This window comes from Ctenocephalides felis, unplaced genomic scaffold, assembly GCF_003426905.1.
Source record: "Ctenocephalides felis isolate EL2017-DRISC unplaced genomic scaffold, ASM342690v1 CF-g0.4_SCAFFOLD_00845, whole genome shotgun sequence".
Classification (NCBI taxonomy): Eukaryota; Metazoa; Arthropoda; class Insecta; order Siphonaptera; family Pulicidae; genus Ctenocephalides; species Ctenocephalides felis.
The window spans coordinates 67,634,964-67,659,018 of record NW_020536999.1 but is presented as its reverse complement, the minus strand read 5'-3'; the positions used below and the strand labels follow the sequence as shown (position 1 = coordinate 67,659,018).

General features: G+C 30.4%; 1 protein-coding gene across 1 annotated transcript; it reads left to right on the top strand.

Moving 5' to 3' along the window:
- LOC113387693 (nucleolar protein 6-like) lies at positions 1-23,011 on the top strand. The gene is made up of 12 exons (XM_026625058.1): positions 1-124; positions 836-1,940; positions 2,053-2,332; positions 3,116-3,421; positions 3,901-4,049; positions 4,425-4,664; positions 6,369-6,810; positions 7,417-7,670; positions 7,742-7,953; positions 8,061-8,279; positions 20,809-20,910; positions 22,823-23,011. The coding sequence occupies exons 1-12, from the start codon at positions 89-91 to the stop codon at positions 22,970-22,972; spliced, it is 3,495 nt and encodes a 1,164-aa protein (XP_026480843.1). The 5' UTR covers positions 1-88; the 3' UTR covers positions 22,973-23,011.
- Positions 23,012-24,055: the final 1,044 nt, after the last annotated feature.

The window sequence follows — 24,055 nt, the reverse complement described above, 5'->3', positions numbered from 1 at the left end:
TATTAGTAATATTCATATGTGTGCTTGTGTAATTTTACAGTATTAATTATATTATTTTGTTTCTTGTTAAATCTTAAGAACAATAAACATGACATTGCTTAACAAAAGAAAACATGAAGAAAATGTAAGGAAGTGAGGTTATGTCTGATAATTGATGTATATAGTTAGAATAATTTTTGGTAGAGAATGATATGATATTTAATAACTTTCCATAATACATTTTTTGCTAATATAACTTTCTCTTATTTCGTTCTTATTTATTGTACCTTTTTTATTTGTATTTTATATTTTCTTTAAAAGGTAAACTTACTTTTGAATGTATGCTTTTCTTTACATTGGTTGCTTTTACAAATTCTTATTATCCATTTTTAACATATTTTACAATAACTTATATAATATGTTATTATATATTATTTGCATTATAATTGTAAACTGTGATGAGGCAAATCAGGCTTTCAAACCTTTTTGATTTAGTACTGTATGAATTTTATTGTTAGTGCAAGAGTAGAGTAAACATACTATTCATATTTACATTATATATATATATATATATATATATATATTCCCCGCTTTGGCAACCTGACATCGGGCAGCGCGATGTCCGTTTTCAATTGAAAATATAGATCAAAATATGTTTCTAATTGAAAATAAGCCCATCTCGGGCACTGCGGTGTGAAATGGAAATGGGAAAAACTCTCACACTACTTCTTCCCTGAATCGAGTTGGAGTTTAACTCAGCTCACGGGCAGCTCTAGGGCAGCACTACCCATTATTATTATTATGTATATATATATATATTTCTGGGTATGTGTCAATTATATTGTACTTTTTTTAGTTTATTGACTCAGAAGATGACTCCCAAGGTTCTGAAATCGATTCACAAGATGAAGAACAAACGGAAGTTGGAAAATTTGTTTTGGCCAAACCAGAATCTACTGATGCTCCAAAAGCTAAGAAACCTAAAAATGATTTATACAAACAACCCACCGTAGAAGAATTAAATCAATTAAGAGAAACTGAAAATCTTTTTAACTCAAATTTATTTAGATTGCAAATCGAAGAAATGTTAAGCGAGGTTAAATTAAAATCAAAATATGTAAAATTATTCACTACTTGGTATGAAGAATTTGCTAGTGTTATTGGTAGTCTCAAGGATAAAAAAAATGAATATGAAATATCAGATCTTATTTGGTTAGAATCTATGAATGTTAAATTTCCAATAAGTGTGGATTCAAGAGAATCAAAAGGCGTATTTAAATTTTATAAACCAGCATCTGTGAATATTGTCGGATCTTATAATTTAAATGTGACATTAGGCAGTATAGTTAATATTGACATCAGTGTAGAAATGCCTAAGAAAATGTTTCAAAAGATGGATTATCTGAATCAAAGATATCATAAAAAGCGTGCTATGTATCTATGCCATATTGCTAACAAACTGCAAAAATCTAAAATTATTGAAAAGCTTGAATTCTTCCACAAAGGTGATATTTTAAAACCTTTGCTTAAAGTTACACCATTAGGTAATTTAAGCAAGCACATTTCAATTATTGTCCATTCGACATGCGAAGAAGATAGTTTTAAATTGAACAGATTTAATCCTAGTAAAAGCAATGTTAGAAAAAATTGGTTTACTGGAGATGGATCAGAGGATTCAGAAGCTGGGGAAGCAACTCCGAGATATAATTTTTCGGTATTGCAAGATTTAGCAAGGAGTGAAAATGAAGCCTTGAGATTAAGTGTTTTTGATAAGAATCAAAATTTAAAAGATGGTTTAATTTTGTTGAATATTTGGCTTAAGCAGAGACAGTTCGATGCAAGTTGCAGAGGTTTTACGGGGTATATAATGTCTATGTATATGGTATATCTAGTGAAACAAAGGAAGTTAAATAATGCAATGAGCAGTTACCAAATTATAAGAAATGTTTGGAACAGTTTAGGTATTTTTTCATTTTTGCTGCAAAAGTTGCTGCATGCGTTTATTAAAATTATTTGAAGTAAACACTTACCATTCTTCATTTATTTTAAATTTTGCTAATATTTTTTTTTTAGCAAACAGTATGTTGCATGAGCATGGGATATCTCTATATTCGGGAGAATTAAAAGAAAATCAGCCTTCACTTCTTGAGTTTGATTCAAATTATGATGTAGTTTTTGTTGATGGAACAGGACATATGAATATATGCTCACAATTGTTACTAGATGTGTACTTGAGGGTGAAATCGGAAAGTGAAAAAGCTGTTAAATTGTTGGATAATGCTAATATAAATGGATTTCAAGCATTATTCATGAATTCTATGCCATTTTATAGACAGTGTGATCATATTGTACAGTAAGTAAAATGAGATTGTAATAAAATAAAACTTCTAGGAAATTCGAAAACATCTATACATAACACTAAATTTTGTAAAAATGTTTACATACACTTTAATTTTTGGATTTTGACTTTTTATTTGATTTTTTTGCAATCAAATTGCAGATAAATTAGAACTATTAGATGGATTACCAAGAATGTGCAGAGTTTTTCTAGTTTTGTTAGAAAATCAAAAAAAGAAATTGTTCATAGAATTGAATAACTTTGAATCAATGACTTTTTGTTGTCTTTCGTTGTCTATTATAATCCCTCATTTATAAAACTTATGGTTTTCATTAGTAAAAAACTAAATTCGGTGCATTTTGATATCATTAAAATTTTTATTCAAGGAGTTTTGTTAATTTATTTTAATTTTTTTTAAGTTAGTATTCAAGGAGTTTTGTTAAAAAAAGAATATTAGAAATTGAGAAGCAAATTTGCAAAGTTAGATTAAAATTACAGGTAAATAATGTTTGCTTTTTAATTTCTAATATTCTTTAATTTTTCTTTTTTTAAGTTTTTTTTTTTATACATAATATTCCAGTTAAGCTTTTTATTATTCCATATTCATCAAAATATTATTTATATAGTTTATTTATGATGATTTATGTTTTCATTAATTTATTAGATTGAAAGTTCAGGAAAAAACTATAGATTATAGCATATATTTAATATGCGATTTAAAAATATTACTGACTAACTTACAATTCACATATATAAAACAGTATTTTTTTATGAATATATTTGTTTGTTTTAATATAGGATAAACAGAAAAGCTCTGAAATCATTAATAAGCAAGCACGCCAGTGAAAAATCTAAATTGGATCTTGTAGATGATTCATATACATTAGGACTTGGTGTTATTATGGACATTCTAAGAAAGGGTCTAGGAAATAGAGTAACCGCTATAATTCCTAAATTAGAAGCACAGCAAATCTGGGATGTCAATGCGGACTGTAAAAAAATTAAGAACAATGTTTGTATAGGTTTTATTTTAAACCCTGAAGAGGCCTTAAATGTTTTACATAAGGGACCTGGAGCAAATTTACCAGAAGCTGAAGAGTTCAGGTAAATACATAAATTTATATTTTTACTCAGTTTTCATTGAACAAGTACAAGATGGCTCAGACCGAACCAAAAGAGCACCAAGGACCACATACCAAAAAATCAACCTGTCTAAAATTCTTTCTTGAAAACGTTGCTAGCTTCGTACCAATATGTTAATGTTTAATTTTCATAATATAAAATTCAATGTATGTTTTATACAATTATGCCTAGAATCCTTTTTTTCACTCATTGCATTTCAAAGCAATCTGTATTATTTTATTTCTCAAGTTTTTTTTGGAATGATTGTATTCATACACACAGAAATATGTACAGGAAAATACGACATCTATAAATTTTTAATTATTGATAATAAAAACAACAATAAATTCCAAATTCCTAAATAAATAAAAAATGAACACTTCTACTTTATACTTGAGGTTTATTAAAATTATGGATTTTGCTCTAAAATATGTATATAAAAGAATTGTTTTCATCTGTAGAAAATTTTGGGGTTCAAAATCAGAATTGAGAAGATTTCAAGATGGTTCAATTTCAGAAGCATGTGTTTGGGGTAAATCAACCGATACCATGTCTGCAAGGAGAAATATCACACGAGATATTGTTTTATATTTATTACAAAATAATTTATGTAAGTTTTTATAATTGATTAATTTTTTATGTCTGTTTTATAAAAGGAATGTTTTAACCACTTTAATATTTGTGAATGCATTGAAATGGATGAAATGGAATTAGATTAACTTAAAACAAATTTGATTCTCATATTTAATTTGTTCAAATCAATCAAACAGTTGACATATTTATCTAAATTGTTACATCTCATTTCTTTTTGATTACACTGATTATTTTGATTACACATATCAGGAAGCTCATAAAACTTGTATTAATGCAAAATGCCACTTAACACTAGTTAAATTGTTTATTTGTTAATCATAATTTTAATAACTCTACAATTAAACCTTTAATTGTTTAAAACCTTCAAGTTTATTTAATAATTTTTCTGCAGCCATACAAGCAGAGCACATAAAATATATTTCAAATCAAATTGAAAGTATTTTAAAATTGCTGTCTGTGAAACCACAAAGTTTTGAATATGGAACAGGAGAAGAAGCTACAATGAAGGTTATCCAAGCTTTTGATTCTTTGTCAAAAGATTTAAGAAATTTAAAAGATCTGGCGTTAGAAATTACAGCATTGCAAGGAATATCTTCTGTTTTTAGATTCACAAATTGCTTTCCAGCATTAGGTGAGTAAAAGTTAATTTTGTTAATTTAGTTATAGTTAATAGTTTAATATAATTTGTATATATAGTGGTACGACGAGTTTAATTTGATCCATAACTATGCTCGTTTATCGAATATGAATAAATGCTATTAATTTGCTCCAACATTGTGGTTTTTGTCAAGATTTTTGAATACTAAAAATAAACGCACTATTTATTAATTTAGTTATTGTTTTTTACTGTCCATTCATAATTTGTCAAATAACAGTTAAACATGTTTTATTGTTGCAATGCCATGCTCAATTTGTTGCAACTTTTTCGGGATGATTTTTATTCACAATATTTTAGAACTTAGAAAGCTGCTTATAAATTATTGTAAGGCCCTTAATTGTAGTTATGTCCTTTATCAACTCCTGTTTTAACGCAGTGCATATCTATGATGGTTTACACTTGTACGTCCTTGTCATCCTCATGGTTTTCAATAATATCTTGCTTTAATACATGAACCTTAGTTTTGGACCCATGGTTATAAAAGTACTTAAAGTATAAAGTATAAAAGACCCTTATTTTTGGACCCATGGTAATAAAAGTACTCTCATAATATTTTATAAATGTGCAAAAGCAATAAATGTGAGAGTTTTCTATGTGTTATTTTTCTAGATACCTCTTACTCGCTTAAAGCTCGTATCTCAAATTTTGCATATATATGTCCAAGCAAGGAATTGCTTCTTTAGCGGCTCGTATCTCAAAACCCTCGTATGTCTGGTCATCATGTCTTCTGAATTAGACGTTAAAAGCATGTAATATTTAGATTTGTAAAATATAAATACAGTCATCCTCCTAGAACGTGGTTTCCATAATACGCAGAGCTATATTGGATTGCGACCTTTTATAATGCGGTACTCTATTAGCGCGATTTGTGTTCAAATGCCCATAAATTTCTTCCGCGTAACCTAAAAATGAATTTAGTAACTAAATATTTTAAGAGGCTTTAAGTTTTATTATCGGCTATTTTATCTTTTATGATATGCTTACATAAATATGCTAGTTTATATCAGAGCTGTGTACGACATTGGTTTTAGTAGTGTCAAAGCTTTTTCATAGACATTAGTCTTTCTAAGACAATTTCTGCTTGAAAAACTAATTATTTGTTATCAATTTTTTAATCTAGTTTTTATTTCATTCTTTACTATATCTTTATGTGTAGAACAAAAATAATTTGTTTTTATCAAGCCCTTATGAAAACTCTTTAATTCATTAAAAACAATTTATATCATGTCTTTTGTATTTATTGGGCTCCATATAATGCGTTGCAAATGATGTGATTCGTGCTAATTCTGGATTTTTATAACGCGGTTCCAATGTAACGCGGTTCCAATGTAACGCGGTTGCCGGTTTTCATAGAACGCGCGTCGAATTAGCCTGATTTGTATGTTAAATCCTAGATTTTTATTCTGAAGTTTCCATATTACGCGGTACGTACCCAGCGCGTTATAGGGTTGACTTGAAAATCTTAAAAAATTGTAGGATAGAATTTTGTTGAAACCATATTGTCTTTTTATTATGTGTGTTTTAACTTTATTGTCTTTATATTATTTGTGATATATTGGCAGCTGTGGTGTTGGTCAATATTGTTTAGCAATTTATAATATCCTAAATTATTTCTTATATAACTTATGTCAAAATAATTCCCTGCAAATAATTTAATAGCTATATTAATTTTTTTAGGTCTTCATCATAAATCTGGATCTAATAAACTGACCAAACAAGATGAAAATTTACCCAATATATTATTACAAGATACCAACCCATGTCCTAACATGTGCCCAATCTATACTCCTGCAAATGAAGCAGTATTACAATTAGGTCTGAGCGGTAAATGGCCAGAAAATTTGCAGGCGCTCCGAAGATTGAAAGCTGCATTTTACATTCAAATTGCCAATGGTCTTACCAAAACTTGCCAGATATCAGCAAGTGCTAATCCTTTATATTTAGATGTATTTAAAGATGGTTTTGTATTCAGATTGAGAGTGGTTCATCAGAAGGAAATTGGTTTGATGAAACAACAAATTGGAATAGATGGGGTTGTAAAGTATAGGGATACTGAAGAAAGTTTGTGGATGGAAAGGGAATTAGTGATGATGCCAAAGTTGACAAGTGCCCTGCTAGGGTAAGTTTATCTCAATTGAATCTAATTATTAACATATCGAAGGCCAGATAATTGTTTGTTTTTGCCAGAAGATATGATTTACTTATTTTTTTTTTTTTAAGTTATTCTGATTCCTTCAAGTCTATAATTGCCAAAGTTATCTTTGTGTGTGAACAATAATTTGTTTGTTGACGTCATCTCAGAAGTGATTGAACCGATTTCAAAAATTTAAAAGCATTGAATCAATAAAGACTCACTCGTTTGAAACGTTTTTTACACCTAGTTTATATTTTTTACAACAAACTTACATTTGTAAAAGAAAATGTCTATGAAATATTTAATTTACCAAGCAATACTGTAAAATTAGTTTTGTATTGATCTATCTTCGTACAATTCTATTGATTGATATCTAATTAAACGTACATAATTACTTTTAATGGTATTAGATTTCAACAATTATATTTACCAAGTTCACCAAAAATACAAAGCATAGTGAAATAATTTTACAGAGTGTACTTTATTACATCACAAAGATGTTTTTATACCTTAATAAGGAACTATGTGTACATAATTCTCAGTGAATGATGTTGTTTAGCACTTTAATTTTATAACCTTTTCATTTTGCAGTTTACATCATCAACATTCGGCATATGGACCTGCAGTGTGCTTGGCAAAACGATGGCTATCCTCACAACTTCTGGACGACTCTCATATTTCTGAGAAAATAATTGAATTATTGATGGCCGGTCTATTTTTGAATCCAGAACCATATGATGTTCCAGTCCAACCTCAAATTGCTTTTATTAGATTTTTAAATCTAATTGCATATACTGATTGGACTACTACACCTTTAATTATCAATTTTAATTTTGAAATGACAAGTATGTGAATTTTTTTTTTCTGTTGATGCTTATGTTGATTTGTTATTTTAATTCAATTATTACCTTTTCAGAGGAACAACTATTAGAAACAGAAACAAACTTTACAGTAAATCGATCAACTCTACCTCCACTTTATATAGTGACTCCCTATGACACAAATAAGTCTACCTGGACAAAAATATCTCCAAGCATTCAGGTTCTTGTAAGAATAGCCCTATTAGGAAGACAGTCACTAGAAGTTATTGAAAATATATATAATACAGAGACTAGTTTAGATTTTAAGGTATAATTTAGTAATTAATTTAGTTTAAGTTAAATCATATGATTTTAAATTCATGAATTATCTACTCTGAGTGTTGATGATTTATTTAAAATACAAATATTTTGTAGGTAATGTTCACACCATCTATAGAGGGATATGATTTAATAATCAATTTAAAAGTATTGCAATTACCTAGACGATTCTATTCATTGAAAAACTACACATTTGAAAATAAAGAAAATGAGGAACAACTTCAAAAGGAGCTTATGGAATATGTGAAAACAGATAAGGAGAAAATTCCAATCACTAATTATGATCCAGTACAATTCTATTTGAAGGAATTAAGGGTATTTATCATAGATAAAAGTGTTAAATTATATGATGAATATGTCATTATATTTTTGAATCTTATAATTTCTGAAATGAGTTTCATTCATAAATGGATGAAAATTTTGGAACAATGTTTCAATTTTATTGTGTTAATAGAAGATATTAGATTAGTGAGGTGCTGATTCAAACTTTTCTTGATTCAAATAAGTTTATCAATTTAAGGGGGTATTCTAGTGTAGAAATCCCAAAAATCGTTTTTCTGTTTTTTTTTTTTAATTTTAAAAGATTAAATATTAATTATGTGTACGGGAGTATTTTATAAAATTTAAATTGTTTTTGGAGATACAGCTATTCGACCATGATAATCTTCTGTTTCCTTCCATTTGCGAAACTTTAAACGCGTTTTTCTCAAAACTACGTAGTACGATTTTTCAATAAGATGTACATGATATCTCGAGTTCTATTAGGCTGGTTTTGCTTACTAATTTTAAGGAATCTTCTTTATAGACTTTTCTCTCTCATATTCTAGCCTCATCCCCAAATTTCAATTTTCACTTCATTTTTGAAAAGGAAATCTTAAAAAATTGGCAAGAAAATTGTCTTTTTTTTTTCAAACAGTCGTCATATTGTCAAAAACATTTTTTGAACTTAATCCCAGCATATACAATTGTGTACATTTTGTGACCCCCCATTTCAACAACTGCTAATTTTTATATTTAATACATTTTTCCTTTGAACTTTTTTTCTGTGGTCTTGTAACGTTGCTAAGTGTATTATAAAAAAAATAATAATAATAGTAAATAATGTATCGCCTTTATGATGATTTAAAAATGACTTAAAATTCATGGCTCTACAATAGAATACCCTCTTATGTTTTTTTAATATATTTTCAAGTCAATTCACAAATCACCTAAAGTTAAGGACTTGACTCGAATGATTTGATGAATCTGGACCATATTGAATTGGGACATCACTAATCTATTTTTAACTTCCCATAGGGTAAGTTATAGTAATCGCAAAAAAATCGAAAATGAAAATTTTTGTATATCTTCACAATTTGAAAGTTTCTGAACGTTTTGGCATACCTTAGAAAAAATGAATGTATGTGTGTGTTTGTGTATGTTTGGATACAATTTTTCGTCCACGATTTCGGGCGCACGAATCAACCAATTTGCATGGTTCAAAAAACATTCGATTCCTATTGATAAGAAGACGTGCTGATTAGTTTTTGGTGAAGACAGGTCCAGCCGTTTCGAAGATACGGGACAAAAAGCGCCAAAAACGGTAATTCAGTTTTTGCGAGAACGGAGAACCCGATTTGAATAATTCAAAAAACATTTTACTTGTATTGACGAAATGAAGAATTGATGAAATTTTTGTTAAGGCAGGTCTAACGGTTTTAGAGATACAGAGAAAAAAGAAGAAAAATGATATTTGGCAGTCAAAAATGATTATTAGACACATATGCGCAACAAATTATCAGATATTTGATAAAATTTTTAAAAATGAGTACTAATTTTGTCATAATTTTGTTTGTTGCCAATTTTGTTAATTTTTAAAGTTTACTTTTACGGTTGAAGCAAAAAACGATTTTGAAAAAAAATTCTTGAGTCCGAAATTGGAAAGTCTGTGTGTGTGAGTGAGTCATTTTTAAAATTTTGTAGACGGTTTTTACAAAACTAGCTACACCAATTTCTAACCATTTGATGTAACTCGGTAAGGATTCAAGGTTGATTAGTTTTGCGCGAAGATTTGCTAAACCGTTTCTTTATAATTAGCAGAAAAGTTCATAATTTTTCATCTGGGTTTTAGCCAAAAATCTTGACACGATTTTAAAAATTCAAAAACGAGGAATTGAGCTGAATAGTTTTTGGTACAGATCTGCCGGACCGTATTTAAATTTTTTAATTTAATATTTTTTGATACTTATAATAAAACTTAATACTACTCTCATAGTCTAAACAAACATCTTACAATATTATGGTCCTAGAAAAATAGTTAAAAATTTAAAATTAATTAAAGCTTTGAATAATGGGTCGCGTCCTTAGGACATACAAACGCGTGTTTGTGCACTACTGTTACATATAATCTGTTTTGAAGATATTAATTGATATCGCATTGAATGTTTTTAGTGAACTTATATTAATCAAGTCGAATATTTATAAGTGTTGGGAAATCTATGCAACTTGTTTTAAGGCAAAATACCATTTACAGCTGGTTAATTGTTGTTATAGCTCTTTTCATATTTATTCACCATCCTCAAATTATTAAAACAACTTGTATATTTTTTACTTTTTATTTGGTCACGCAATTCATTTAGAATTAAACAAATTATTCCAGAAATATAAAAATAAATAATTCATCCAGAAACAGTTGATTATAAATATATCTCAAAAAGTCGCGTCAAAAAATATATTAAAAAGGTAATTACAAAAATATATTCTCTGGATTGCCAAAATGGCAAAATTTGCAGCACAATATATAAATAAAAATCGAGAACCTCAGGAACGCAACGTTGGCAGACAATAATAAAAAAAATATACCGATTGTTTTAAAAAAGATTTTAAAAAATGTTACTAAAAATTTAGATTCTTTGAAAAATACACCTGGAAGCAAAAAATGGTTTATGGGTTTAATTGGAACTTGGCTAGTTTTTTTTTCAACGAAGTGGACTTTTCACGATATTACTTAAGTTTTTTTTTTCAAGAAGGCGGGTTGTTTGTTGTTGTTGGAGTTACTTTTCTTTGCAATCAGATTTCTTGGCTTTATCGCATGCCAATTGGGCCATAAGTTGGACGATCGTTCTTGTTGGTCTACCAGTCATTCGGCCTATGCGGAGGTAGGGTAGATTTGGAGAAGTTATCGGGAAGGCAACACCTGGAAAAACATTTTATTGTTGAATATAGCAGAACTTTTGTTTATAAATTGAACAATAAATAGACAAAGAACAAAAATATACAAAATTTATATGTAAGCAAATAAAATTTTGTAAGAAATTATAATATAATATCAGAAGTACCTAAATCAACCCTTTATGCTACTAAGTGACAAATATTTTAAATAATTTGAAGAAGTTATATTTAAACTAATATCTGTCACATTTCATTCTGCTCGTTTTGAGTTTGAATTCAAAAGATTTTCAAAGATTCAACAGAATCATTGGACAAATTTACTAACCTGTTACATCCAAGTGCAACCAGCACACATCTTTTACGAATTCTCGAAGAAATGCAGCTCCTGTACAGCTGTCACCATGAAATCTTGTATGATTTGTGATATCTACGGAGCTTTGATGAACAATTTCCTTGGTGTAAAACTTCCATAAAGGCATTCTCCACACTCTGTCACCTAATGAAAATTATTCAATAATTAATACGCATGTTAAATAATTACACTGTTAAAGGTTGCTCGCCCCTGTTAGAATTACTGCTTTACGAAGGATATGGTTAAAATTGATTGCTATTTACAAATAAAGCACCGATTAGAGTTGGTGAAGAGAAGAGTTTTTACCTGTATAAGCTCCAGCTTTCTTAATATGCGTCCACATAGCCTTTGAATTGGCCCAACAACCGCTGGCTCCTGCACCAAATACATGTCGCACACTGTCACTCAAACACGTAACATCCACCATCAAGGACGGCTTGTGGTGTTTGAGAGCGTATAGCATAACATCAGCCAACATGACACGACACTCCTTGTCGCAATCCTGAACCATGATGTGGACGCCATTCTGAGCCTGGACGACATCACCTGGCTTCATAGCCAGACCACTGGGCAAATGCTCACAGAGAGGAATTATACCTGTTAAATTGTGAATTATCTTATTAGCGTTCTTTTGTGGGGTCAAATCAAAGCTAAAAAAGCCGTCAGTTAGGAATAATTCGCATAGAACTGAAATTTGGTACAGATGTTAAATAGGCCATTACAAATGAAATGCCAAAAGTCCGTATCGATCCGACATCTGCGATTTTTTTTTTATTCAATGTCAAAGGTGCAAAAATCTAGTTTTCCCTATTTTCCGCCGAAACTATAATTTTTTTTTTTAATTATGTTAGATAGGTTTATTTATTATAAAATTCTCTATTAAACTGTTTATTTATTTTTTTGTTAGAATCACCGTTTCTGAGATAATGCCGTTTGAAAAGTTGAAAAATTCATATTCTTCATAATATGCAGCTTTTAAACGTCATCAAATGTGTAATATAAGTGAAAAATAAGAATTTGTTGGTTTCTATTTAAATAGTATAAGTTTAATGAAATTTTTGAAGTATAAAACTATAGTGTCAGCCCCTAATTACCTTAGTTCTTGAGCAACACCCGCCAGCTATGTCATTTTCCTGGTGTGGGAGGGTCACATATGCGACTGTTTTTGAAGCGAATAAATGAAATATTTACCTATATATGAATTCAGGGCGTATAATTCCAAGAGATTTAAGAGACCTAACCCGAACAACAGCCGGACGGTAGTGGAATATAATTCTACATATTATTCCAAAACTATCCACTTTGAATTGTCGATTTTTTGAATTTACATCAATTTTTGTTTTAAAAAATGCTTCTTATTTTTTGTCGATAAACAACTTATTCCCGATCGAGTGGAATGTTTCAAAATATCAACAGCAATGTTCTAGAAATATTGATATATTTTTTGGAGCAAGTAAAATAAAGTAAGTAAATTTAATAATTCGACGATTCAAAGCGGGTTATTTTATAATAATATGTAATGTTAGATTCTATCGTATAAGGGCCGTTGTTCGGCTTAGGTCTCTTACATCTAGATTGCAATTAGAATTAACGTTTTTTATTTATCAAAATATCTTATACAGATTCATTCGTCTTCTAGTAATGACATACTGTAGCATATAATGATATAAAATTGGCAGAGACACTTCATCTTCTATCTCATATGTTACCACTAGATATTGACACATTTATTAAAAATTATGACTTTGGATTGTTATCATACGCTCTGCATTCATGCATACTTAATTATTAACGTTTAAACTGATTTGAGTGATTCAAAAAGCATTCGATTCATATTACTAAGGAGAAGAGCTGTTTAGTTTTTGGCAAAGCCGTTTAAAAGATACTGGGCAAAAAGTGCCAAAAACGGTGATTAAGTTTTGACGAGAACGGAGTGATAAGAAAACGATTTTAATAATTCAAAAAAACATTTTTCTTGTATTGACAAAATGAACAACTGATTAAATTTTGAGGAATGCATGTCTAGCGGTTTCGGATATCGAGTGAAAAAAGTGAAGAAAATGGCATTTGACGGTGAAAAATGATCATTAGACATATGCAGATCACATTATTAGATATTTTATAGAGATTTTAATAATAAGTATAAAATTTGTTTACATTTCTATGGGTTCTGTAACATTGTTTATCCGCTTATGCGCTTCGTCTCTACGCAGTTAATGCAGCGCTATTGCATTGAAAAAAAAGTCAATTCGAAAATTTCAAAATTCACAAGAATCAATTTGTTTCAACGTTATAAGAAAAAATTGAATCTTTTTTGTAAAATTGAATTTTTGGTACGGGAAGTTCCATCAATTTGCTTTAAATGCCATATACCAATAGTTGGTTTATTCGCTTCAAAACATATGTATCAAATTTCAGCTCTATGCAAATTATTCCTAACTGAAAACTTAATTTGACTGGGGTAAGGGTCAGTTGGTCAAAATCTATCGAGTATGATGTGAATTTTATAGTAAAACATAATTTGAGAATGCTAAAGAATTGATTTTTTTTTTAAATTTGCTGATGAAGTGTTAGGCGTAGTTATTGTGGAAAGACAATTCTTAGTTCGAAACTCGAAAAATCCTATCTGGCATCAATCAGCTGTAATGCTGGACTTTATAACAATTGAAAGTATTTCGAATTGGAACTTCGGAATATGATGGCGAATTAGTGGAAGACTAAAAATAATGTACTATTTTGTTAATTAACCTTGAATGTTAAGAGGTATGCTCATCGCAGCTGCAGCTCTCATGGCAGCTACGACGACTGCTGCTCCGGCCATTGCTCCACGGTATTTAGACATATTGTGACATTTCTTCAAATGAATACCACCAGAGTCGAATGTTACTCCGGAACCAACCTTCAAGTTGATTTTGTGGTTATATACGAATACCAAGAAATTATTTAATCATTTCATTTTTTTTTTTGACGCACCAACAATATCGGTTTATCACTTCCACCACCGCAATAGCTCAGCTCTAACACAACAGGAGGTTCACAGGAACCTTTGGCCACCATCAGCAGTGTGTTCAGATCCTGATCTTCGATCCAATCCTTGTCATGCACCTCCACGTTCACACCGCATGGACATAGGGCGTCAACGGCAGCCTAACGAACATAATAAAAGTTGAAAATTATATATTATTTTGTAAAAAGCTTTTACATCAATTTTAATTTTATATTCAAGTGCATACGTTTTCTGTGATGATTTTGGGAATAAATAAAATAATTCTATGATGAAAGTGCAAATGTCAATCTCGCTGGATTGCTAATTCAAAGACTTAACACTCACAGGAGACTTTTTGTTTTTGTTTCAACAATTACTTTAAAAGTTCATTAGAGAACTGCGATTATGAAACAATATCTACTTTTTTAGGGATTTAGGAGATTATACTGGAATCAACAAAAAATACTCATTAGTTTGTTATTATTTACCTGTGCAAATGAGGTTGGATTGAGTTGATTGGCTGGCATGTCGCACAATTTTCTTGCTAAATTCTGTGCCTCCGCCTTAAATACTCCTCTTGTCCATCCACAAGTATCTTGAGAATCGTACAACTCCAAATTTGGAGTTGGTCGCCAGTTATTTTTGTGCATGTTTTCCTATTTTAGAAAAAGTTTGTTTTTATAATTTGTTGATAATTTTTCGTATGGACATTTTACGTAAACTGAGATCAAATAGGTTTTTGTGCACAAATAACATTTTGTTCCGTTGATTCTATTCGAATTATTGTCTACTAACTTGGAACCTCCAGCAGGCCAATACAGCGCCTTCAGCTGCTGCTTCCGCATAGTTGTCCATATCTTCGATAAAAATCGTCTGTATTCCTTCTTTGCGCAATCGCACAGCCCCGGCTGCTGCAGCTATACGCACCTTGGAAAAAAATATATTTTGAAAATTAAACTTGAGAAATTATTGCAAAATTTAAGAAATATTCAAATCGTTATCATTACTTGTTCTCGACCGACGTCCAAGTTCTCAATTTCATTATAGCCCATATTTTCACGACCGATTCCAGCAAGACAAACGCCCCAGAATTCGGGGTCAACGTTATTTATGGCCATGGTCATTCCTGATAGAATGGGCGATGCTTCTTTCATCATTTCTGAAGACAAAAAAATACTGTTCAATTTGGGGTTTCTAGAAAGCGGGCATTTAATATATTTTTAATAGTGTTTAAATGTAACTTTTGATTATCATTTAATTGATAATATACAATACTAAATATCCATGATATACTAGTAGTATTCAATAGTGGTCGTAAACGTATTTAGAATTATTTACTTTTTAACTTCCGAAATAGAAGTTTGTTTATGCGAAAAAATCCTATTAACTAATTTTATGTTTTTCCGAAACATTCTGAAACAAGTCATTCTGAGACCAAATTGGGTAAAATTATGTGTGTGTGTATGTGCGCCGATTTTTAATCTTTCGTTGACGTTTTCTCGATATGTGCTTGAATTATAAAATTTTATCATAGTTGAGAATTCCGCCGCGTGCTTGAGTGATTCATATCAAAATCTATCTCATACGTCCACACAATTGTAAGAAAAAACATTTTTAGAATAAGAAATGGATGGAAACGAAATTTATATTATTACAGACAATATAAGTATTCAAAGATATCAATTGAAAATCGAAATAAAAAATAGTTAACTCCAATTTTTTTTTTTTTTTGTTACAATTTATTTTTGTTAATCAAGACTTTAATGTCTTATTTACAAAATTGCACTCCAATTGATAAGTCGATTATTCACACGTACCTACCGGAAAGCTCAAGCAACTTGCAAATGGCAAAATGCTACTTACAACTAGTAGGTTAATATATTTTGGTTTTGATTATAAGGTTTTTTAATTAAATCGTATGTGTTTATATCTACAATCTCTCGTTTATTTATCAGGATAATATTTAAAATGCGCATCTGGTTCCGTTAAGTCTAAAACTATTTAGTTGAGTAACATTTACCATGAGACTTTGAGGCTGAACGACTTTGTGAAATAGAAATAATCAAACGGGAGCTTTTTGTGAAGTATTAATGATATATAACAATAACAAATATTGATTTGCGTTAGTTGTAAACCTATTAGGGCAAATTTTGTAATGTTTATTAACTTTCCGTAGGGTAGTTATAGTAATGGGCCGAAAATCGAAAATGAAAATTTTTGCATATATCTTCACGTTTTCAAGGTTTCTGAAAATTTTGGCATACCTCAGAAAAAATGGTTGTGTGTGTGTGTTTTGTATGTCCGCGTTTTTTCGTCTACGTTTTCAGGCGCACGGATCGACCGATTTGAATAGTTAAAAAACATTCAATTCCTATTGATAGGAAGATGATGATTAGATTTTGGCAAAAGCAGGTCCAGCCTTTTCGAAGATACGGAGCAAATAGTGCAGAAAATACAAATCGAGTTTTTGAGAGAACGGAGTATCCTATTTGAATTATCTAAAAAACATTCAATTTGTAATGATTTGGAGAAGAGGTTTTTGGCAAAGGCAGGTCCAGCCATTTTGAAGATACAGAGTGCAAATAAATGTGCAAAAAATGGCAGTTTTTGAGAGAACTAAGCGTCCAATTTGAATGATTCAAAGAACTTTCTGCTTGTTTAACAAAATAATTGCTTTTGGGAAAAAAAATTTTGTTTAAATTTTTTTTTCAAAACATTTTTTTTTGTATATCGAAAATGATTCAAATTTTAATTTTAATTCTGACTAAATTTCTATTATACTTCAAATAAATAATTTCAACTTTGCAATTCAGTTTATATAATTCTTGTAAATATTAGACAATATTACAATATTTATAATAATCTATTTGAAAACATTTATTATTTCTCGAACATTTCGTTATGGTACGGAAAGTTCCAGCTATTTGCCCTAAGGCACGATGGCCTACACCACTAGTTTATATTATATGTTGGGTAAAGTATAAAGTTCGTTACGTTTTTCGCAAAAGACGGCGTTAGTTACAAATAATTCACTAAGTGCAGGTCGCAGCGGCAGCAGTAAATGCTTGTTAGAAATGTGACACTTCGAGCATCAGTTTGAAGTTAGAATCGAGGACAGTGGTCAAGTAGTGGGAAATATTTTGCAATATTATGCTATATAAGGTGAAGGTATTTTATCAAAATTTGCTGCTCGGAAATGGTTCGCTCACTTTCATTATGGTGATTTTGATGTGAAAGATGTGCTACGCTCCGCTATCAAGTGTAGCATGATAAGTAAATCAGTACTGTCGACATTGGAATAAAACTAGCCATTGACCAGAAAACTGTTTTGGACCTTTCATATAAAGCTGGGTGCAAAAGGAAGATTGATGTGATGATTGATTGAGGACCTTCATGAGATGGGTGCGAAAAACTTAACAGGCCCAATCAACGACTACGATGCGCTGCTGAAACGCAACGAAATCGAACAATTACTGAAACATTTCATAACTGGTGATGAAGCTGATGATATATTACATACGACAATCGGAAAATAAATCATGATTAAATGATCACCAGCAACCACACATGTTCACAAGTCAGGAATGACAAAGGTGATGCTGTACTTCTGGTGGGACTGGAAAGTGGTCGTCAATCGTGACTTACTTTCAGTTGGTCAGACGATTATTAACTCTATTGTAAATCACTAGAGAGATTACGCCAGACAATTGAATGAAAACGGCCAGAATTGAAGATATTAAGATTTCATCATGACGATGCCCGACCATACACTGTATACTCCATGCATAGCACCTGTTCTCCGACAAACACTTGTTCCGATTTCTGCAGAACAATCTCAATGGAATTAAACTGAAAGAGCTTGTAATAACCACAGAAGTTTTTCACTGATGGCATCATGGCTCTATCGGAAAAATAGCGAAACATTGTCGATAATATGGATTCTCATTCTCATTTTGAATAAATTCATTTTCATCCAATAAAAAACTGGACGGGGTTGACTAAATTAACGAAACGAAATTTGAACTTGATCCAATATTACAACATTATTTGCATTGGTGGTAGCAATTGATGCTACATTATTTGTAAGCTGTTGCTTTTACGTTACTTTTTGCAAATTTTATTATTGTAACAAATCGATATTATTATTTGATATGTAAAAAGTTAGTTTTTAACGAAGCGTTTGATTAATTACATTATAACTTTACAACTATATTATTACCTTCGATTTTCCCGCCACATCTTTCATTGAATTTGCAACCGGCCTTGGTCAAAGTCGGCTTTCCATTACAATCGGTGTAGACGCCCAAAACGACTCCCTTCCTCCCTTGGTCGCACTTGTCCGAATAATTCCGTTTCAATTTAAAAACAGCGATCGAATTTTTGTGCTGTCCCACGAGACGCCTTCCGCCTCGAACCCACATTTTTTTCTTTTGAATTTATAGCCTGGTTCCTGATACCTGATTATAACAACAATTCGCTCGTCCTCGGAGATAAAATACGGCCGGATGGAAAATTTTGTGAGGTCAAACTTTGGATTTTGCGTCCTGGAAATTATTTTTCAAAGTTTAGGTTGTTTAGATTTTGTTTTTCGGTTTTATTAAAAAAGTAAACTGTCAATTTTACAAAACTGAACATCGACTGGGCAGGCATTGAGCGTCATCGTTTGGAAATTTATTTTAGATTGAAATTTTGACGCGGAATTGGAGTTGGACAAGCTGTGTTAATACTTCATAAAGTAATGTTAAGTAGATTATTAATTAAACATGGAAAAATATGGTGAAGTTTCATGTTTTTAGATTATTTCTAAACATTTAGCAATGACGATCGAATTTAAAAAAATACGGTAAGGTTAAATGATATCATCACTTAATTATGTACCAATGTACCATAGTTACTGAATTGTAATTTTGATAGTAATTTGCTACTAAAAGTGAGCCTTAAGACTATTATAATACTTTATTTTGACGCTGAATTCGAGGAAATTGTAGATAAATGTTTTGCGATATTTCAAAAGATGATTGTGCAAAGACAATTCAAAAGTTGATTGAACAGATACAGAGCAAAGTGTGCAGAAAATAGAAATCGAGATTTTGAGAGAACGCAGTATCCGATTTGAATGATCTAAAAAATATTCAATTCGTATTGATGGGGAGAAGTGGTGATTAGTTTTTGGCAAAGGCAGGTCTAGCCGTTTCGGAGATACCAAGTTAAATATGCAAAAAATTGCAGTTTTTGAGAGAACTAAGCTTCCGATTTGAATGATTCAAAAAACTTTCTGCTTGTGTTGACGAAACAATTGCTTTCGGAACAAAATATTTTGGGTGCGTTCAGTGCCTGCCGTATGATCTTGTTCCGCACGCGCTGAATGATCTGTATATTGATATTTTTGACGGTGTCCCATAGTTGAATCCCATAGGACCACATTGGTTTGAAAATACATTTGTAAATAATCAGTTTGTTTTTTGTCGACAGTGCGGATCGTTTGTTCAGCAACCAGTAATGTTTTTTAAATAGTTCATCAATCTGCTGTTTTTTCTTGTTAATTTGGAGTCTAGGGCAATTCTATGAAAATGTTATAGTTGTCATATTTTGAAAATTTATTTTATTTCGAAACCGTTTCTGAACCAGAAAGTACTAGATTTTATGAGGATAATGTTTGATATAGAGTAGACAATTAAATATAAAAAATCATCATCCAGATCCATGGATCAAACTCATGCATGTGTTTTTCATCATGAAAGGGTCTGATCGTGTTTCCATACAGAGTTGGCCACACCCTGGTATTTAAATGATTTTGATACCATTTTATAGCTTTTTTTTCGAAAAAATCCGATATACCAATTTTCAACTCCCTAGCTCATCAATTTTCATATCATTATGTTGCAATAAATAAATATTAAATATTACGACTTGTTTAAGCTCTTTCAGAATGTGAGCATTCTTATAATATAAGTATAGTGAAGAAATATTTACATTTGCTTGAAATAATTATAAAGTATCTTTTAATTCGATTTGTATATAAAAAATACATTTTGCGTTCCTGAACTCCTTCTGCATCTTATTTTAAAATCGCTTGAAAATCGAAATCTGATTTATAAAAGTAAAACGTAATATTTTTTTGTATAAATGTTGCTTTTATTTATTTTAGTCATTTAATTGTTTTACTTAAAATTTAGTTTTAAGTAACTTTACTTGATATTTTCGAAGTAAACTCTGCACATCTTTTATATAATTACTCCATGTTTTCATTCCGTATATTATATCGAAATATTTAATATTACTTAAATTTTGATAAATGTTAATTTTTATTAATTGTGTTATTTAATTAATTAATAATAATTCAATTTTCTTTTTAGGAAAGTTATGATGAATTTGCCTTATTTTTCCACGACACTTATGGAGGCGATTTTATAGCTGTTTTATGGAAACCACAAGCTTTTGAGAAAAAAGAATTTAAGGTAAGTTTTATTATAATCAGACATATAATACATACTTATTGGAAAATTATTTATATATATTTAGACTAAGCTGTCGTACTATTTTCTACCACAATGTTTATATTGTGTAATTGCGATTTACAAAATCTCATCTCAAAAGTGTACCAATAAGGTATAACAATATTTTATACCATCTTGAAATTTTGGAACACATTTTTTTTCCAAAACTACTTGTCACTTCGATTATCTTCTTGGCAAAACAGTCTTTCAGCTATTCAATAGAAAAACATTCATCAAACATTAGTTTATTAACGTCTTGTAATTGTTTTCGTCCAAAATCGAAAATGAACATTTCGATTAACAACTTTACGTTTCGAAGATTTCTAAACATTTTGGCATACTTTAGAAAAAATTAATCTGTGTATGTGTGTGTGTATGGTATGTATGGACACGGATCAATCGATTTGAATAATTCAAAGAACATTCGATTCCGACTGATGAGGAGACGTGCTGATTAGTTTTTGGCGAGGTCGTGGTCCAGTCATTTCGGAGATGCGGAGCGAAATGTGCAAAAATGGTAGTTTTTGAGACAATGAATCTTTCGATTTGAATGGTTAAGAAAACATTTTGCTTGTGAAATATGATTAGTTTTTGGGAAAGACATGATTTTTTAACTTCCCGTAGGGTAAGTTATAGTAATCGCAAAAAAATCGAAAATGAAAATTTTTGCATTTCTCGACGTTTCAAAACCTTCTGAACATTTTGGCATACCTTAGAAAAAATGGATGTATGTGTGTGTGTGTGTGTGTGTGTGTGTGTATGTATGTATGTATGTATGTAGTGTGTGTATGTATGTGCGGATACAAATTTTCGTCGACGATTTCGGGAACACGGATCAACCGATTTGAATAATTCAAAAAACATTCGATTCGTATTGATAAGGAGACGTGCTGATTAGTTTTTGGCAAAGGCAGGTCTAGCCGTTCCGAAGATACGGGGCAAAAAGTGACAAGAACGGTACCTCCGTTTTTAAGAGAACGGAGCGTCCGATTTGAATAATTCAAAAAACATTTTACTTGTATTGACAAGATGTAGAATTGATCAAATTTTCATGGAGGTAGGTCTAGCGGTTTCGGAGATCTAATGAAAAAAGTAAAAATAATGCCGTTCGGCGGTTAAAATTATCATTAGACATATGCACATCAAATTATCAGATATTTTATAGAGATTTTAACAATAAGTATATTTTTTTTACATTTTTATGGGTTCCGTACCAATGCTTATGCGTTAGACGGCGGCGCGGCACATGCGCGCTTTGACATTTCGTCTCTAAGCAGTTCAAGCAGTGCGATTGCTTTGAAAAAAAGTTCAGAATTTCCAAAATATGTCAAAATGAAGAAAACATTTTTTTCAAAAAAATTTTTTGTATCCAAAAAAAAAATTTTTTTTCAAAAAAAAATATTTTTTTTTCATATAAATTTTTTTTTTCAAAAAAAAAGTAATTTTTTGTCAAATTTGTAGTTTCTCAAATCTATTTTTTTTTAATTAAATTTTTTTTCAAAAATGTTAATCGTTTTTAAAAAAATAATTTTTGGTACGGGAAGTTCCAGCAATTTGCCTTAAGGCACGATGCCCTAATTGCCTTAAGACAGAATTCCACTTACAGCTAGTTTTTATTTCAAATTACTCAAGCAGTATTGATATCCATTTTGCTTGAAAATTTAGATTAAAAAAGTTTGTAATAGTGAAAACTCTCCAACAATGCTGCGCTTAAATATTGAATGGACTGGGAAAAGTATGTAAAAATTTATATGGGAAAAATTATTATGATAAAATTTCAATATTCCAAGCATCGTATAATAGTGTAGTGTAGATGGATAAATGCTCTAACCTGGCCAGACAAATTTGAAGTTTTCACTGTTTTTTTTTTCAGGTATCCCATCTTAATGGCAGAAAAGTCGTAACAGTTGACGGAAAACCAATGCTAGTGTCTAATCTAGGCGCAATTATCGAAGATTTCTACATATTGGGCCAGGGATTAGTGAAGAGTATCGAGAACCTAACAAATAAAGAATCAGAATAAATAGTTGTATTAGAGTATATTTATTTTTTATTAAATTTAGCGACCAGATGACATTTTGTTAATTGTTGAATCGAAAGTAGACGATCATCTTTACTGATAGATTTAAGAGAATACTTTTGTATATAAATTGTTTAATATGAAAGATATATTTTAAAAACTATGATTTACTCTGTACAATATATTTTTGCAGCTTATTTTATGTCCTTAACTTTATATTCTTACTTTACGTAGGGTAAGTTATAGTTGTAATCGCAAAAAAATCGAAAATGTTAATTTTTGCATATCTTTACGTTTCAAGACCTAATGAGCATTTTGGCATACCTTGGAAAAAGTGGATGTATGTATTATGTGTGTGCATGGATGTATGTATGTATGTATGTTCGGATACACATTTTCGTCCACCATTTCGAGAGCACATATCAACCCATTTTGATGATACAAAATGCATTAGATTCCTATTGATTTGTATATGTGCTGATTAGTTTTTGGCAAAGATAGGGTCGTTTTGAAGATGCAAGGCAAAAAGTGAGAAAACAAAATGGAAATTTAGATTTTGAAAGAACTGAGCGTCCGATTTGCTGATTCAAAAAACAATTCACTTTAGTGAAAAGTTGATTAAAGTTCTGGGAAGCGGCTATGAAGGTAAAAAAAAATGAAGATGAAAAAATGCCATTCGGCGGTCAAAAATTTTCATTAGGCATGCACCTCAAATAATCAGATATTTTATAGCGGTTTTAATATGTAACAATTTTGTTTACATTTCTATGATTTCCTTACCCAGATTTAATGTTTACATGTCAGAGACTGCGACGCGGCTCATACGCGCTTCGATAAATTGTCTCTAAAACAGCTACGCAGAGCTATTTGACATCGCTTTGAAAATATTCAAAATTTTTGAAAAATGTTAAAAAATATACGGTGCGGGAAGTTGCAAAAGCGCAATACCATTCATTTCTAGATCAAATATTTAAGGTTGGCCCATTTAAAAATTGGAATATAATTTTGCTATAAAATGAAAACAGCTCAATATTTTTCAATGGTTGAACATTTATTTATTAGGTTGATTCATGACATTTATTTATG

Coding starts and splice junctions, on each gene's coding strand:
- LOC113387693 (XM_026625058.1), top strand. CDS start 89: ATGACATTGCTTAACAAAAGAAAACATGAAGAAAAT. Junction 1,941..2,052: donor AAATGTTTGGAACAGTTTAG/GTATTTTTTCAT, acceptor TTTTTTTTTTAG/CAAACAGTATGTTGCATGAG. Junction 4,050..4,424: donor TTTATTACAAAATAATTTAT/GTAAGTTTTTAT, acceptor ATTTTTCTGCAG/CCATACAAGCAGAGCACATA.